Source organism: Rousettus aegyptiacus, unplaced genomic scaffold (genome assembly GCF_014176215.1).
Source record: "Rousettus aegyptiacus isolate mRouAeg1 unplaced genomic scaffold, mRouAeg1.p scaffold_m13_p_17, whole genome shotgun sequence".
In the NCBI taxonomy this organism is placed as follows: domain Eukaryota; kingdom Metazoa; phylum Chordata; class Mammalia; order Chiroptera; family Pteropodidae; genus Rousettus; species Rousettus aegyptiacus.
The window spans coordinates 1,851,341-1,870,571 of record NW_023416292.1 but is presented as its reverse complement, the minus strand read 5'-3'; the positions used below and the strand labels follow the sequence as shown (position 1 = coordinate 1,870,571).

At 35.8% G+C, this 19,231-nt stretch overlaps 2 protein-coding genes across 6 annotated transcripts in view; both read right to left on the bottom strand.

The window, feature by feature from the left end:
• Positions 1 to 19,231, bottom strand: part of ZC3H11A (zinc finger CCCH-type containing 11A) — a 35,271-nt gene that overhangs the window by 15,752 nt on the left and 288 nt on the right. For 2 of the 5 annotated variants that reach the window (XM_016139821.2, XM_016139830.2), the window contains exons 2-5: positions 13,505 to 13,558; positions 12,063 to 12,122; positions 6,987 to 7,184; positions 5,813 to 5,932 (exon numbers count right to left, since the gene is read on the bottom strand). In XM_016139821.2, coding sequence (XP_015995307.1) covers positions 5,813 to 5,932; positions 6,987 to 7,040 — 174 coding nt within the window. In that variant the 5' untranslated portion in view covers positions 7,041 to 7,184; positions 12,063 to 12,122; positions 13,505 to 13,558. Of the gene's footprint in view, positions 1 to 5,812; positions 5,933 to 6,986; positions 7,185 to 12,062; positions 13,559 to 19,231 lie in introns of all 5 variants that reach the window. The other 3 variants (XM_036235320.1, XM_036235321.1, XM_036235319.1) reach the window with 2 other exon arrangements.
• On the bottom strand, positions 14,277 to 19,205 carry ZBED6 (zinc finger BED-type containing 6). Its single transcript, XM_016139797.2, has one exon. It carries the CDS (start codon positions 17,631 to 17,633, stop codon positions 14,691 to 14,693), a length of 2,943 nt encoding a protein of 980 aa, XP_015995283.1. The 5' UTR covers positions 17,634 to 19,205; the 3' UTR covers positions 14,277 to 14,690.

The following is a 19,231-nucleotide window of genomic DNA, read 5'->3' as shown; positions in this document are numbered from 1 at the left end:
CACAGAGTTCATATATGGGATTCAAAAATCTGAAACATGAGAAGATTTTAAGCAGGAGGAAGAGGGCTGCTGAAAGTCATATACCCTAAGCATGATGCAGAGATGAGGGGAGCAGGGAAGTGGTTTATCTACTATTTTTTCCTCTTTGCCCTCATCCTGGAACTCTGAATATCTACACTTAATTTAGAGATGTGGGATACTATAGTAGTTAAGATTATAGAATCAAAGATAAGAGGGTTTGAATCTCTACTATGCTTCTTATGGGCCAGGTAATGCTGGACAAATGATTTAACACCTCTATGTCTCACTTTCCTCAGCTATAAAATCGGAATAGTGGCTATTGCTGTATTATAAGGATTAAATAAAAATAATGTACATGAAGCACTTAGCACATAAAAAGGATTTAAAAAACTACAATTATTATCTGAAGCTGAGAGTTCAAGGCTTTGAGAAAACATTTTCCCATTTGTGACTTCCCAAGGTAAGGTACATGTAACACATTAAGGATAGTATTTTTCCTTCCCCAGCTACTTCACTTTTATGAAGGGGAATGAAAAAAATACTTGCATATCTAGAATAAATTGCCAAATCAAGGATGTATGTCCAACAATTATATATAAATTAGTTTTAATATATACATTAGATGTGTATAAAGAATGTTCAAAGCAATACTATTTGTAATAGCTCCAAAACGTAAACCACCCAAACGTATGTACATCAACACTAGAATGTATAAATACATTGTAACAACTTCATACAATAGAATATGATTCTGGACTTAAACACAGATGCAGAGTGAAAGAACCCAGACACAAAAGAGCACATATTGTGTGATTTCTATTTACATAAAGATCAAAACAGGTAAAACCTCTATAGTAGTTGGAATCAGGATGGTGATTAGTTCTGGGGGTTTCGTTAGTAACAATGAAGGGATGGAGGAGGAAAAGTTCTATTTCTTGATCTAGGTGCTGGTCAAGTGTATTATTCATTTTTGTGAAAACTGTTCAAGCTGTAAGATTATGATTTGTGCACATTTCTACATATACTTTAACAAGTAGTTCGATGGAAAAAAAAAAGGACTTGATAAGCACTTCTGAAAAGTAACTAACCTTGGATTAATAACCTGCATTATGTTGGCTCTCTCATCCTAATAAGCAGCCTAAAGTGTAAAATTCCAGGAAAGAACAGCAGCATTATTTCAGAAAATTTAATGTGGAGGGGAGAAACAGAGAAACAATGACCATTACAAAGAGATTCTTAAATGTAAAAAGTGGGACAAAGATCAGTCTACTATACTGCGACTGATAATTTGATAATACATTGTGTTGGTAGGGATGTAGGAGGATCATGCATACTGATAATGGAAACGTAAAGTAGTTCAGCTTTGAAAGGCAATTTGGCAAAAACTATTTTAAAAATCTATGTCTTGAGTTTATTGCTAAATGTATGATTACTTTTTTTAAAAAAAGTACAGCAAATACTTTTACCTTTCAAATAACTGTATGGAATTTATTAGTTCCCTGTCACACCCAAAAGGTAGGTATAATAGCTACCATTGTTTTTTAGATTGGAATAACAATTACTCAATTCCTCCTTTCTCAACTTAGAACCTTAATGCCAATCCTCTTTGCTTCTAAGTCAGTCTTTGGTTGGTTAAGTTTTCACTCCTTTCCAGGAAGCAATTTTCAAATTACTGGATAACTTCTAAAATAATATCCTCCACATACAAGTCACATGACATTTACTTGATCTGTTTAATGCAGTTAGTGGATTTTGTTTCTAAATGAAAACTAATATGCATGCAAGAAGACTACTTGGGAAACAAATGCCTAGGATGCTATTATCAAGAGAAAATCACTTTTTTTGGTAAAGAATTCTTTTACTTGAAAAGCTGTAAATGTATAGATGTAAACTTAAAAGGTATTCCATATAATTCTGTACATTTTTCATTTAGCAACACATGATTATTTCTTTACGTTTCTAATAGGTAATATACAGCACATGGTCGAAAGGTATACAGAGTTAGGTTCCTGGGAGTTTCTGGTCACATCATTTTTATCAATTGATCAATACATAACCTTGTTTTATGTATGTTAGTAATTAAAGACACCTTATATAATACATATCATTGATTTATTAATATTAAACTCATGCCTGAATGAAGCTTTTTATCAATTACATGTATTTTCTTTCTTATGCTTAGGAACAGTACACTACACTGCAGCACCACCCTAGAGGGCCATTTCAAACAGAAAAATCAACAATAAAAAAAGCACGAAAATACAAAAAAAAAAAAAATGGGGGGGGGCACCGAACAGGCCACGGAAAGAACACTTTTTACAGTATGAGAGTTGAAACAAGAAGGCAGAATATTGCCTTGTCTGATTTCAGCTGTAAGTGTATGTATCAGGTGATTCAGGAGACTCGTATTTCTTGATACTCTGCATGTCTGTGAACAACCATGAAAATGAGTATTGATGTTGGGGTTATAAATTTTAACAAGTAGGCAAATTTGAAAATATGGAACCCACGAATAATGAAAATTAACTGCATACAGAAGGGACTTACAGTAAATAGGCTCTTTCCTATTTCTGTCCCCACCTCCATAGTTACTATTGTTAAGTTTCTTTTATACTTCCAGAGATTTTTAAAATGCAAATGCAAGTAAAAAATAAATCTCTTCTCTCTTACACAAATGGTGGCATATTATATCTTATTCTGCGCCCCTTACTTTTTCACTATGCCCTGATCTTTCCATAACGATTTAAGTAGTTTCCCTTTAAAAACTTTTTGTTAACAACTGCCCACCATGCCATTGCATGAATGTAATAAAACTTATTTAAAATGAAGGGTTAGGTTGTTTCATACATTTTATTACTACAAATTATGCTACAAAGAGTAATTCTGTATACATCTCATTTTGCATGAGCATAGTTGAGACACAAGTAAGACAGTAGTTTCGTATGATGCAGCCAAATAAGCCTCTGTGCAGAAAAGAATAGAGCAGCCATAAAACTGCTATCCTTAGGCTCTTTGAAAGGTTGGCCCTTGGCTGGGATGTGGGAACTTAGCACTCAGAACGTGCCTAGAGTGTTTATACAAACAATATGGCTTATATTGAATACCTGCCAGGCTTGTGAGAGTCTGGAGTTTGCTTACATATTAGGTAGATAATACCTATGTGACCTATTCCAATAAAAACCTTGGATGCTCAGTCTCTCATGGGCTTTCCTGGGCAGAAACATCACACACGTTGCTGCATTTTCATGGCAGGGAAGTGTTTGCTCTGTGTGACCTCTCATGCAAGAGATCATAAAGAAACTCACATATGGATTCCTCCAGATTCTGCCTGTGTCCTTTGAGACATCCTTATATCACTGTAATAAATCTTAGCCAGGAATACAACCATGTGTTGAGTCCCATGAGTTCTTCTAGAGAATATTCAAATGTAGATGTTCTTAGAGACCTTAGTTCTTAGAGATCCTAGGTGTTGTTCCGATTTATACTCTGCAAGCAGTGTTATGACATTTTTCAAAAGTTAGAGTATTGCTTTTGCTGAATTTTAGTGGATTCCCTACTAGTTGGAAGACATGCAGCATAGAATATAGTTAAAAGACTACAAATCTGGAACCAAACTGGAGTAGCTCTATGACCCAAGGCACACAAACTGTACATTTAGTCTCTTTCTTCCTTCCCCAGCCCCTCAAACAATTCAGTCCAAAGTCTTAGTGATGCTGAGAGGCAGGCCTTCAAGCTGCGAGAGGGAAGGGTATGTAACCCAAGAGCAGAGTTTTAGAGCCTGACTGAGATGAGAAAGATGTTCACTTGACAAGGTGGGACTAGCATAGGGTGTCAGAACCCATGAGAGATTAGTATGACATTTGCATAGGAAGATGGCCTGGCACAGTGATGGAACCTGAGCAAGGTGAGCAAGGCGAGCAAGACTTCTGTGCAGAAGGGATCCCAATGTAGGGTGAGGAGGGTGTACTCATGGAGGGTCTGCCCAGAACGAGCATCCAAGACCAAGTAGGGTGAGGAAGGCAGGGTCTTCCTGAGTGGGGACCTGGTACAGAGACAAAGAATGAACAGGGTGAGGAGAGTAAGCACCTTGCATGCAAGGGGTGCCCAACAGAGTGGCAGAGCCTAACAGTGTGAAAAGGGTATCCAAGTGGGGGAGAGGGATCCAGGGAGGATGCTGGGGTTCAAGCAGAGGGAAGGAGGAGTCCTCACCGTGGAGCCAGGGGGAAGGCCTGGTATGGGCTTTAGGCATCAAAACAAGGTGAGAAAATTATCCCTGTGGAGGAGCAGCTTCACGTGTGATATCATATCCTGAGACGGGGGAAGGGGCTAAGATACAATATTGGTTTACATAACTAGAGGACTGAACGAATAAGTAATACTGAGGACAATGGGAACTAAGTTTTTCACTTTTGGAAAAGAGAATTACAGTATGGAAAAGGAAAAGCCTAGACTAAACCCTACAGTGTTGTGAACTGGAAACATCTATTTAAACTCATAATTTTCAATACATAAACATAAATAAATTCCTTTGTTCTTTCCACTGCAGCCCTGGAAGCAGTAACACTCCAAGAGCAACTCAAATCTTATTTCTATATACCATTTTTCACTGAAAGAACCCAGAGTTCCTTAGAGAAATGGCTGATCCAAGGCTAGAAGAGGTAAGTACATTATGAACCTAGAAAATCTTGTTAAGCCAGAAAGCAAAGAGGTGTTCAAAGAATGAAAACATCAAAAGGACACAAAAACTACTTTGAAGGGCTCTTACTGGCCAAATCTGGGTCTATCTGAGAATTAAAAAATGATAGTAAGAGTACAACACATGGAATAATAGGGAACTGTAAGTTTGCACACATACAAATAAATCACTAAAACTAAATTTTTATGAGAAATGGGATAATTATAGGGTCTCAAAGTATCTCTCCATGAAATCCTTATTATGAAAAGAAAAACTTTATAGTGAGGCAATCTGGTAGATACCACCTTAATGAAGCAATCACAATTAACATCACCAGTAATGAGGTAATTAAAATTGAATGCCAACTAATAGTACGAAATGAGAATATCACCTTTGCGCTATTTCTGCCAAAGATACAAAATCTGAATTTAGTAATGAGGAAATTTCAGACTAACCCCAACTGAGGGATATTCTACAAAATAATAACTACCTATAACTACCAAAAGTGTCAATGCTAATGAAAGCCAAGGAAAGACTGAGTAACTGTTCTAGACTGAAGGTGACTAAAGAGTCACGTAACGTATATGCAACACTTGGTTCTGGATTCACTCCTTTTGCAATGAAGGACATTGCTGGTACAATGGTAAAACGTGAATGGGCTCTGAGGACTAAATGAAGGTAATATATCAATGCTAATTTTCTATTTGTGAAGGTTGTTATCTAGTTATGTAGGAGAACGTCCTTGTTTGCAGGAAATACTCATGAAAATACTTGGAGGTGATATGGAATGTCAGTAATTTACACCCAAATGGCTTAGAAAATGTTTTATATCGTAACTGCAACTTTTCTCTAAGATTAAGACTGTTTGAAAATAAACACAGAAATGCAAATATTCCCCAAATTTACATTTACCATTTTTACCAAACTGCCTTCCAGAAAAATAATACCAATTCATACTCCATAATATCTAGATATTAAGCGAGCATAATAATGACTGAAATTTCAATGGACCATTTTAAAAAATTTAACTCACGTGTTATATAAAATACCATTTCTCCCTGTATTTTTTATTGGCCCATCATGACACCAGACTAGTTCTTATAATACAAAACTTACATCGATCTCCATGTGCCGAAACCGGCATACTTGTCGAAAACAGCGCCCTTCTTGCCATAATGTGCAAACAGTTTCATTTCCTAGTGCAGCTTCACAGTGACGGAATGGACAGCTGTCACCCTATAAACCAAGAGAATAATACAGAAAAGAACTGTGGTATTGAAATAGATTCCAAGTAAAATGTTCATTATAATAGTTTCCTGTTATCTACACAAACATAGTATAAAAAGACAGGCAAGGTAGAAGACAACTGAGGTGGGATAACAAGAACTATCAGAGGTCAATAAATTTATAATTTCCTACTTTCTATTTCCCGAGAGTACCCTTCATCTGGTCTGACAAACATGAATGACAAGGTGAGAGATGGGGTCGAAAAAGACAAGTGGAAGTATTCGATCTCTTTAAAAATATATTTTACAGTTCATCTTCAACATTGTTTAATAAATCCTAACTTGTGTGATTTAGCCGCTAACAAAAAATAGAAAGGAAGTTACTAGATTAGGATTTAAGTATAATTCCATACTTCGCTCTATATTTTATACACTGGTACCTGAAACAAAATAACAACTGTTGCCCAAATTGCTATTTAAGATCAGAGCCCTACTCAAAACCGATAATTTTAAACATAGCAGCAAGATGATTTAAGATGTTTTTCAACAACATGTACATTTATTTATAGAATGTCATAAAGGAACAGAAAACAGCAGATAAATGTAAATGGAGTGCAGTAGAATAAAGCAGAAAACCTGTTAGTTTTCACAAAGAGAAAGTAAAAAAGTTACAAAAGCACATTTAGAAGATGACTTTAGTATTCAGCAGTTAATCTGAAGAAGTCAAATTCAACCCATGACAGTTTCTTAAGTATACTACAACCCACCCATTCATTTAGCACAAAAGAAATAAAATCGAAGTTGGCAAGCCACGGGCCAAAGTGCTCCTAATTCCAAAGGTACCCTGAATAGATTAATTCTCTGTAATTCAGAGAGAGACCAATGAATGATGACTAAATGCTATGGACCTTTTCAGTTTTGTAGAACACAAAGAACATAAAAGGAAGAGGAAAAAAAGTAATAAACGGTTCAGAAAAACAAAACATAAGAACAACTTAATAAAACCTTATCCAATTTTATTAGGAAATTATTAAAAGAATTGATTTAGAGAATCCAATTCTTACTTTGGTACATGTAGAATAGAAAAAAAAATAGCAGTCTTCTCCTTGATTAGGCATGCTGGGTAGATCCTTAGATCAGAAGTGGCTTCTTGAAAACAAGCCACTGCTTCCTCAAGACGAGGACCAGCTTCAAGTTCTCTTGAAATAGATTAATCTTTCAAAAGACAACTCAACCACAGAAATTGTCTTTAAAATGTAATCCTAGAATGAAGAGATAATGAATTAAAGTATTTCAGGTAAATTCTTTCAACTTTCTTCTCCAAACTACCTAATGAAATCATATTGTTAGAACCAAATTTTAATAGTATTAACAAGTATTTGCCTATTAGATTTTATTCTTATGTGATATTGTACAGTCCCATCTACAATGTATAATTTTTGTTAAGGATAGCCATGCCCTTCTTTCTTTTGTATTCTCTGTGGTGCTTATTACGCTGCTTCAACATAACATTAAATATGCATTGCTAACTCAACAAATGATCTACGTTAGATTGTTAACAGAACTTAGATTATTTTACATGAGATACTTGCTAAATCTACATTTTTGGCATACTGTTTTTTCATCTAACAAAAGTTTCAACATTTTCATAAGCACTTTATTTCAAAAGTATATAATTGTAAGTAGATGGGTAAAATGGTTTCTCAAGAATAACTGGTGAAATGATTACCCCTGAAAATATTTGTAGAACTAGCTTATATAGTGAAGATGGCTAAAGAGTTGCATGCCAATTACAAACGATAAGCAAAAGAAGCCCTTTGGGTTCTTCCCTTAAAATACAGCTGACTCCTGAAGGACACAGGTTTGAACTGTTCAGGTCCACTTATACATGGATATTTTCAATTGACCCACACAGTTCAAATCTGACTTGTGGAAAGGGCAATTCCAAGGCTGGGAATCTGTGTTATGCAGAGGGCCAACTGCAGTTATATGCCGATTTCAATTTCAATGGAGAAAGGATAGTCTTTTCAATAAATGATCCTGGAACAACCAGACATCTGCATGGAAAAAATATATCTACACAAAGACCTTATACTTGTCACAAAAATTAAATTGCATCATAGACCTAAATTTAAAACATTAAACTACAAAACTCCTAGATGGTAACACAGGAGAAAATCCAGGTGATCTTGGATTTAGCAATAACTTTTTAGATACAATACCAAATGCATAATCCATGAAAGAAAACACTGGTAAGCTGAACTTCATAAAAATCAAAAACTTCCACTCTGCGAAAGCACTTTTAAGAGAAAATCTTTGCAAAAACACATAACTGATAAAGGGCTGGTATCCAAAATATACAAAGAACACTCAAAAAACTCAACAAAATTGTTAATTAACAATTAAAGAATGGCCAAAAGCTCTAAACAGACACCTCACTGAGGAAGATATATAGATGGTAAATAAGCATATGAAGAGATATTAATAGCAAATTCCTTTTAGAATGGCTAAAATCCAAAACACTGACACTAGCAAATGATAAGAATGTGAAGCAACAGAAATAAATCTGAAAGAACACACACAAAACAGTAGTTACTGCCAGAGTGGTAGGATTATAGGTAGCTATTTATTATTTTGTTTGATGCTCAGAATAACACTAAATGTTCTAACATAATGGCAACACACATGTAAAAAAATAATTTAAGTCTGCCCTAACTGTCCTCTACAGAATGGGACAAGGGTTGGACCTCTATTATAGCATTTCACTGATCTATCAGCAGGATTTCCCTGGCCCCAAAATCCAGGGAGTACATTCCGCATTCCTATGTATACCAAAGGTAATTTAAAAAACTGTCTCTAATAGGATCAAGTCTCTAAGGGATATTCAAATAATTACAATGACTCGTGCAAAAAAAAAAAAAAAAAGTACCAATTAGATGAGAACGAAAAAGTTTTACAATAGAAAATTTTTTAAGAAAGGAAAGAAAGGTTTAGAGGTCAATTTCATTCCTGAAATCAACATCCCAAAGATTATGAATTAATGCTAGAAAAAATAGAAATTCTTTTAAAATCTTCACGCTCTCAGCAAGTTTTAAAGGCTACAGATTGATAGAAATGAACACATCTCCATGAAAAAAAAAAAGAGTAGGAACAAGAGAAAGCTTAAAAACTAAGAAAACTCAAATTTCAAGCCTCTTCTTCCAAGAAAAGATTTTGAAATCTTTTCGATTTTCAAATCTAGAAGGCTAAGCACTGATGCAAAACACAATAAGTTATAAAACACCAATATCAGGACATCTCCCAGAATGCAAAAAGAAGTCACTACCAGACAAAAGGTATATAAGATGGAAATAAGATTCAATTTCTATACAATGGAAATTCTAAAAGGAAGGAATGGAATTCACAGAGATAATAACAATACAAGAAAACTTCCCAGACATGGTTCCATAGTGCAGTGGTTAGCACATCTGCTTTACACGCGGAAGGTCCTGGGTTCGCGCTCCAGTGGAACCACGGTCCACAGTCATGCCACCCTGAACAAGGCTGATGTCTGATCCTGGAAGCTAAGCAGGGTTGGGCCTGGTTAGTACTTGGATGGGAAACCACCTAGGAAGACTAGGTAGGTGCTGTAGGTATAAATAATTTTTAAAAAAAGACAAAGAAAACTTCCTTAAACTGGATGAACTTGACACCTTTTTAAAAGGGATACATCAAATGCCAAGCAGAAAGTTTCTTTAAAGACATCTCTGCCACAGAAATGGTGAAACTTTTGAATTCTAGTGGTAAAGACAGAAACATTCAGACTTCTAGGAAAAAAGAAGACTGATGACAGGAGAAAAAATCAGACACAACATTTGACTTCTTATCTGAATCTCTAAATGCCAAAAGACAAAATGCTAAGCATCCAGAGTTTAAAGGAGAGATTATAACCTTAGATTTAGCTTTTCAAACTGCATTTCAAGAAGATCTCAGGACTTGGAAGAAGTTTTTAAACATGAAAAGTCTCAAAAATTATAAGATCTATCTACTCCATATATTCTTGAATAAATTAATTTAAGAAAGTATTTTAACCTGAGAAAAAGAATTTAGAAAGAACTCAATAAAATAATAAGAACAAAACCATGTCACAGGCACTATTTCACTTCTTTCTGAAGAAGCTTTAAAACAACTGCTTTGGATATCTGATTTATGATACAACTGATAAGTCCTAATTAAAGCAAATTAAACCACAGTATATTAAAAGAGTAACATCACATGATCAAAAAAAGGTTTGTTCCAGGACTAAGAATGCCTTTACATTAGGAAATTCATTATACTAATAAAGGAAGGTAAAAACAAAAACTGTGGTATCTTTAAGATTTTAAAAAGAAAAAATGGTGAAATAAGGATTTAAAATGATATTAAAAAAAATAGCTTTAGGAGAAAGTTAAAATGCAGCACCTTTTAAAAGGAACCACCTTGGCATAAATGTACTTAATTATCAGAAACCCATCAGCACATGCAACATGATAAAAACACTAGACGTAAGCTCACTCAAGGCACAGAAAAAAGGAACACTCGCTGCCTCCACTATCACTCAACACTGTTCCAAAGATTCTAGCATATATAATAAAAAAGGTATAAAGACTGAAAAAATAAGGCAAAATAATTTATTATTTGTACATTATATACTTGCAAACTAGAAAATCTAGCACAACTGAAAAACTCAGATAATAACAGAGTCCCATTCACCATAAAACTATAAAGTACACAATAAAATGAAGCGGTATACAAGACCTACATTAAATTAAAAACAAAACCCAAACACTATGAAATTACATACAGAAGACTTTGATAATGAAGAGATAATGGCTTAAAGTTTAGTTTCCCCCCAAATAATGTATATATCCAATGCAACTTAAGTCAAAATCCCAATGAGAGTTTATTATTAGAATTTGACAAACTGCTAAATCATCTAGAATAACTGAGAAAAATAAAGAAAATTTAATAAAAAAAATTTTAAAAAATAAATAAGGGCCTTGCTCTTCCTGATATTATAGTAGATGTGAATTATAACAATTGTAATGTTTGCAAATAAATGAGTACAAGATCAACAGAATTCAAGTGAATCTATGAATAAATGTGATACATGAGGCATTTGAAATTAAAAATTGGCCATTCAAAAAAAAATTGTTACATACAAAAACATTCCAGGGGAATAAAAGAAAAAATGGCAGAGGCTTTAGCTCACTAATTAAAGCACTATACTAAGATTGTGAATTCAAAACTACTCAGCAAAAAACCAAGTAATATTTGACAATGTCTACTATGTTTGTGTGGAAGAGAGGCAATATCACATAACCATAATCCTAGATTACATTTTTAATGTAAAAAATATAGCCATTTGAGCACTGGGAAAAAAACGCATGGTATTTTTTGAAAAGCTCAGGGTGAGAAAAACCTTTCCTAGGATGACACTAATTAAGAACCTTAACAAAAAATTGGCAGATTTGACCTCATAAAATGAAAAACTGTATGGTAAAAGATCTATTAGCAACATGGCCAAAGGTATCTTTATTAAAAGAGGTGTGTCAAGAACTTTTACAAATCAAACTGACCTCATTAGTTAGTAAATTGGTACAACCTCTTTACAATGATTAACAATTCTACAAATTCACATCTGAGAACTGGTTCTAAGGTACAGTTCACACGGATGTGGGTATAGGGCTATTATTGGATATGGAGCTATTTTTGCTTTTAATGGCAAAACCCAAATGTCTATCAATGGTGGATATGTTCAATTGTAGCATATCTATATAAAGGCACACTGAGTAGTCATTAAGATGAGGCAGGACTGTGTATCGATGTGGAACTATGTCTTGATAAACTATTAAAGGTGTTTATCTCTGAAGAGATGAAATTATAGGGAGATTTCACCTTGGCTATATTGTTTTTACCTTTTTTATAATGTGCATGATCATCAAAAAAAAGGGGGTGCAGAGGGGAGAGTGTCTCTATCCCCAAACCAAAAGCTTGTAAACAATTACAAAAAAAAAAATGTCTTGACAACAGCTAATTTCTTACTGATCCAGGGAAATTATGTCTTAAATAACAAAAATGTTTATTCCTTTAAAGAGGGAAAAAACCATTTTCACACTTACATTAGCTGGTTGCTCTCAACAGGAACGTCTGTGTCTTCACTGAGTTCCAATCTATCACGCCTGTAGGTCGAACCAACACTCAATCCATGAATTAATAATAATGAGGCAGAAAGAATTTTCCTCCTCACATTGCCAAGGAAACCTCTCAGCCACAATTCAAACACAGGACGTGTTTTTAAAACATCTCCCAACTACTGGGAGATTAAGTCCATTCGAATAACCTTTGTCAGACCGGAGACAGCTAGGGCTAGTTATCTCCTCAAAAACAAAAACAAAAAACAAACAAAAAAAAGTTCATTTAAAGATGAACTTGAGATTCAAAGAATTATTAAAAAAAAAAAAAATCCATCTTCCATAGCCGAATAGAATTTAAAAAGAAAAAAAGAAAAAAATAATAAAAAGAACACCAAAATTCAATAAGATCCAATTTCTGGTCTTCAAGATTTCTTCACCTATTAAGAAAAAAACAGAAACCTTCCCCCATCTTTATTATCTGTATAATAAAAGCATACTTGTATGTAAAAATATAAGTGTTTTATGTATATAATATACATATATACTAACTGACTTATACACACACACACATATACACGAATGTGTAGAAATAAAACATTTGGGTAAGTTTTCCCTTTTAAAATACACTACAAAAGCCTTTATATTTGAGTTCATTATAAAAGTAGTGAACTTACTCCTATACCAAAAGTATGAAGTATATTAATACATTACACAAAAGTTTGCCCAGCCCACAAAATAAAGATGAAGGGACGTCCTTAAACATAATATCAATGTGTATAATATGAATGTATGTATATCATTATCATCTTTATCATCTTCAGGGAGTGTTTAACCAAAAAAGATAGAAACGTATAGAGTAACTACAGAGTGATGCAACAAGCTGTAGAAGGCAGAGCAACATTATAGCCATACTGAACTGGCACTGTTAAAATACAGAAAGTTTCTATCTAAGGGAAGATTTTTTTTTTCTTTTATAGCAACACCAGTGTCAACTGGCATGAAATTCAATATTGGCCCTGCAAAGGCTTGCTTATGCAGCCTAGTTTAAAATTCTTTACTAGTGATGACTACAACTAAAGATGTAAATATCCATTTACTCCAGTTAGTAAAAGGGTAAACTTTTGAAGTTGAAATTTCATTCCACAATGGTACATTTACCATTTAAGAATTTAAAAAAACAAAAACAAAAACAAAAAAAAACACAAAAAAAACCAAAATCCAAAAACCAAAAAAACCCCCCAAAAAACCCCAAAAACGATTTTGATACATAGAAATGAATTCTAAATTTTGAAACCAGCCAAGTAATAAAGCAATTTTGATTCTCATGTAATAAATACTACATTATTTCTAGGCTAAATCTTGCCAAATACTATCCAAGACAAAACTAAAATCAAACTTAAAAAAAAAAGTGGACACCTTTTACTCACACTTAATACTAGTCAATTTTCCAGGAAATTTTTGGGCAGGGAATATCCCCAAATCTAAAATGAAAAAAAGGAAAAATTGGGATCTTACATTAGTTATTCAGTCTGAAACTTTGAATAGACTTTTACTAAAAGTCATCAATTTCTGGCCTCCCACTCAATCACAGAAACATACTTTCAGAGTGGAAAAGGACCTTAAAGATCAGAGATCAATTCTCTCATTTTACCAATGAGGAAATGATTCCTAACACATAAAAATATCACTTATTTTTAGTTAAGAATAGAGGCCAAAACAATCTCACAGTTAAGAATATCATATTATGGATCATTCACTATATTTTTAAAAGACATTTAAGATCACTCAATATTAGAAAAACATTCTTTAGAAAAATAGATACTAGGTTTGTCAAAGTATGTTTATGGATGGGGCTTTCATTTTAATTACCAATCTTTTCTAATTTTGTAAACTTATGCCATTTACCCATAATTCGGCAAAAGTACTTAAACAATATTTTTATACTATTTTATAAAGGTTAAGAAAATGCAATTCAAAGGTTAAAAGTAATTTTTCCTAAATGTTTTGTTTTCCTTTTCTATAGATACAATTCTAAATATAAAGGGTAACTATCACTAAGTTGAAATTATAAAGCTGACCAGTATGAGGAGGCAATTAGAAATTTCCAAATATAAAACAATTTCATGAGTTTTGTTTTTTCCCAAGCTGTATCTTGCTCCGCAACAGGAACAGGACTCTCAGATCTCCTATTTTCTATTTAAAGAAATAGAAAAATGGGGGGGGGGGGGGAAGGAATACCAGCTTAGTACATCTTTTTCTATCATTGCTTTCAGAGTAATCAAACTTTACATGGTGGGAGAAACTTTTACTTAAAACCAATTGCTAGTTTAGTCTACCAGTCAGAAATTGCCTAAGGCCTTTCAATGCTACATTATATTTTTTTAAATGAAAAAAAAAAATCTTTTAACTGGTAAAAATAGTTACTGTGAAATCATTAATCTTCACTTTGTCAACACTGTATTACCTCTGAGGAATTTTCAGCTTTTTTCTGTGTTTTCAGGTTTCCCCAGATTTGTGTATAAAGAATTAATATAACTATATTTAACAACTATAGCAACTAAGATACAGTTACATAGCAATGTTGCCCATTTTAAATGAAAAAAGAAAAAAAAATTAAGATAATATTTCCTTTTCATTGCTTTGAACAACCTCATTCTCAGGATCCCAGCTCAGTACCAATGTAGAATAATCATAGTTAACATTTTTCAAGTTCATTTTCAGAAACATCAGCTGTTCTACATTGTCAAAGTCCAGACTCATGATTTGTTTTGGATGAAAGTGGCTATTTGCAGTAAAGATGCATTCTGATTGCCAACTACACATGGGGCAGCTTAGATACTGAATGGCAACTTGGGTCAAAGCTGGCCATATGCTCACCTTTCTCTGCCAGTAAATCAAAGGGTCATCACCTCCTGAGATCTCTGAATACTTCTCTTTGAAGTATTCATCTACTGCTGCTACAGCAGAAGGAAACATGAAGCTTTTGCCTCCAATGGCAACATTATCTGCAGCTGAGCTATCAACAGACCCTGAACTGGAGGCGCCTTCTCTTATAGATGAGGTAAATGAATCGGCTTCTACTATAGCTGAAGGACCAGAAGCTTCTGAAGTTGCAACATGGTAAACCTCTGGTGAAGATTCCATATAACTACAAACTTCTTCTGCCAGGATCTGCTTATAAGTTTCTAAATCAGCACCTTTAGGGAAAAAGTCTTCCAAACTGTTTTTGAAGCAAGGATCTAACAAAGCAGCCAAAATACAGGGCTTGGATTTGAGCATGGCACTTAGTAGGGTGTCAGTTTCAAGTTTTAGAGATAAACTATCCACCAGATTGAGGGCCTGTGTGATACCTCTAACTTGAAATTCTTCTCTGAGTTTCTGCAGGGAAAGTAGTAGATGATGGATTAGAGGTAGCACCTGATTCAGTCCTGTGGTCTTCACACTCACTTTTTGGGTGGCCTCCTCAAATGGTTTAAGAATATCACAAACATAAGTCATTAGAGTCCACTGAAGGGAGGTGAGTACAACTCCACTGGCCCTACCAAGACTATGGTGAACTGAGTAACAATGTTCCAAGAGCCATTTTAACATATAAAAAGTAGAAATCCAATGGCCAGTTTCATCTTGCTTCAAATTCTTCCATGGAAGTTGGCGATCATTTTGGAACTCCTGCAGTATCTGACGGGCCTTGACTGAATGGCTGAAATGATGACAAGTTTTCCTAGCAGCCACTAGCATATTCTCAATGCTTTTGTGCTCACAGAAAAAATCCTGAATGACTATATTTAAACAATGTAGGAAGCATGGCACATGGGTAAAACCACCATCTTTGATTGCATGTACCACATTAGAGGAATTGTCAGAAACAATGAAGCTAGGAATGAGGAAATTAGGAGAAAGCCACAGACCAATCTGGTCATTTAATTCTTGTAAAATGTTGGTTACCAAACAGTCTTTGGCAAAACCTGTTACACAAAGCACTGCCCATTTTCTAAAGTTGGGGATCCTGCCATTATTGGAAGAAAGTGCAGTTTCCAAGGAGACCCAGTGCACAGTCACAATAAAATAGTCAGTGGATGGATCATGGGTCCATATGTCTACAGTCAAGTGGATCTTTTGGCTTTGAACATTCTCCAAAGTTAAGAAAATTTTTTCTCTGACCCAATCATACAACTGAGGTACAGCTTTAGTGAAGAAGTATGTCTCAGATGGTAACCTATAGTCTGGGGCTACAATCTGCATGAACCTCTTAAAAGCTGGGGTTGAGAAGTAGTTGTAAGGATGCATATCCTCCACAATCATCTGAATAATTGCCTGACTTATTCGACTTGAGACTGAATTTTCACAGTATGTTGTTTCTCTCTCCTGGGCACACATCAGGGTATCTTGCTCTGCAATAAGAACAGGACTCTCAGATCTATTTTCGACCTCTAACACAGGAGGTTCTTCTGAATCAGAGTCACTAAGGTCCTCAGTTGTTAAATCTTGGCTCCCTGTAGACTTCTCTCCATGCAAAGTATCGCTCAAGAAATCATCTCTCTCTGTCTCAGCCTCATCTAATCCATTTCCAACTGCACCACTGTCTTTGTTGGCAACAGCCCAATGGATGGGATGTGTGGCTTGCAGGTGTCGTTGAAGTGTTGAAGTTCCTAAGTGAGAACCTGGCCTACCACGACTCACACTTCTTTTACATATGTTACACACAGCTCTTGAGATGTGCTGAGGATCAGTATAAAAAAAATTCCAAACTGCAGATGTCTTGGCTCTTGTTCCAGGAATTAAGGCATGCTTAACAATGTTACTTTTGATGAGAAATCTCCCCCTTTCCGCCCTTAGGGCATCAGATTCTGATTTATCACGTTTCTTACCCATTCTATTACCATCTAATGGATCAGTAGAAATATATTCAAAGCTTCCATTGCTGCCAGCAGAAGAGGGAGATAAAGGTACATCCAAAGTAAAATCCTCCTCCCCACCAGTGACTCCAAATTTGTTGGCCCTGGTCCAGTGAGGTGAATGCCTTGCCTGCAGATGTCGCTGAAGGGTAGATGTCCCGAGATGGCTGCCTGGTTTACCCCTGCTAACACTTTTTTCACAGAGGTTACAAATAGCCCGCCAGGTGTACTGGGGGTCAACATGAAAGAAGTGCCACACAATGGAGGTCTTGGCTCTGGTACTAGGTAGATAAATCTGTTTTTCTATATTGCTTTCAAAAAGACGTTCTTCATCCTGCTCTGGGGCGCTGGAGGCTAACAAAGCAGGGGCATCTGCAACAGGCCTCCCAGATCCCAAATCCTTACTAAATTTTTTCACAAGGATTAGTTTCTTTCGTCGCCTTTTCCCCTTAATTCGCAAACCCTTCTTTCTTTTCTTTTTAGCAGGCAATTTTGCCTCTTTATCCATTCCTTCTGCCACCATTCTCCTCTCTACAACATCTTCTTTATCTGTATTAGAATTAATGGGAACACATCCCAGAATCCCAGCACCATTACAAGTGCTGCATCTTTTGCCAGGAGAGAGTGATGAAACTGGTACACTTAAGGTATATACACTCATTCTCTTTATGTCTCCAAAATTTGTACCAGAATTTGACAGTGGGTTTATTACTCATGCAGAAATACAGCTGTTCCTCTCTATTTGCATTTCCTTTTCTCCAATTTCTACGGAGAGTCAAATTCCCTTTGGATCCATGACTCCCAAGCCAGGTTATTTTTGGAGGAAAAGTGAGAGCAATGGAGAACATTCCCAAACTCTTTCTCAGAGGGCTTTAAGATCCCTTCCAATTTTGAGTTCTGAATTCAAATTGTCCAATCTCATGTTATAGAAAAAAGAACTGAGGCCCACTTTCCCAGAGTCATAGAGATGGTCAAAGCAGTTAGAAGCCAGGTTTTCTAAATCTCAGGTCCTTGTTCTTTCTGCTTCATCGGAAGAACTGTATCTACTTGAAATGCCTTTAGCTTTTAAAATATGTATTTTTATGATGCCTCATGATAGCCACATCAATTTCCCTTAATTCTGAAACTAATTATTTTCAGGAAATTTCATTTAAACAAAAACATACTGCATTATTCAACACTGATCACTTAGGACTGTGATTTGCCAATACAACCCCAAAAGTAAATTCTGAAAAGGTAAATTAGACTCCACATACTGGTCATTAACAAATGCTAACTGACCCCTTTCAGCTCTAAAAGTAATATAATTTTTAAAAAATGTGGGTGGCTAAAAAAAATGCTTATAGAGTAAAATTAAAAAACAAGGTTACAAGATGCATATCCAATTTAGTTTGGACTGAGAACTAATCCAAATTTTCTAACATTTTTAGACTGGAGAAGCTTTTAGGCCTTTAAATAAGTAACTCATTATCTGGACTCTATATGAGCAGCAAAAAACAAAATGTGAGCTTTAAACCACTTCCATTCCTTCTCGGTTGATCCCTCCCCTTCCGTCAATACCTACATACATTTACCCTAAAAAGCATCGCTATCACTAGTTCCACAGCCTCCTTCTCAAGGTCCAGAAACAAGGCCTGGAAGATGTCAACAATATGGGCCTTCCCCATCGAAATCCGCACCGATTATGGGATTTTAAGGGGTGTTCTTCATTACGGTTTCATCAATCCTATAAGGAGAACGTAAGTGTCCCTGTTGCTCTTGACTCCGATGCTGAGGGCTGGGGGTGGGACTGTAATTAAGGGAGGAAAGGGGTGTAGGATACCGGAATAAGGTCGGTGGCTTTCTGTATGTGGATTTGAGAAAATCTCCAAAGTAGTGGGACCCTGGAGAGGAATCAGAGTAGGTAAATTCAGTTCCTGGCACTATGGTTAATTTAGGCGTGGGAGATCCGCTAAACTAGGGAAACCATGGCCCCGAAGAAAGCAATTTTGTGTCAATTCTGACTCCAGGAATCCAGGAACAAGTAGGCTTTGGGGCCTACACAGGGCTCCTAGTTTCGCCAACACCGGATGTGGGGGCGGGGAGGACGATTGGCTGGGAAGAGAGCAGGCGCCGTGGGCGGGTGAGGTGAGGTGGGCTGGGGTGGGGGTGGGGGTGGGGTGGACGGGAATCGTGAACGGGAATCCGGGACTCCCGGCCCGCCCCGGCGAGGGCAGCGGCGAAGGAGGGGAGCTGTTGTTACGGCGGGGCCGAAGGACC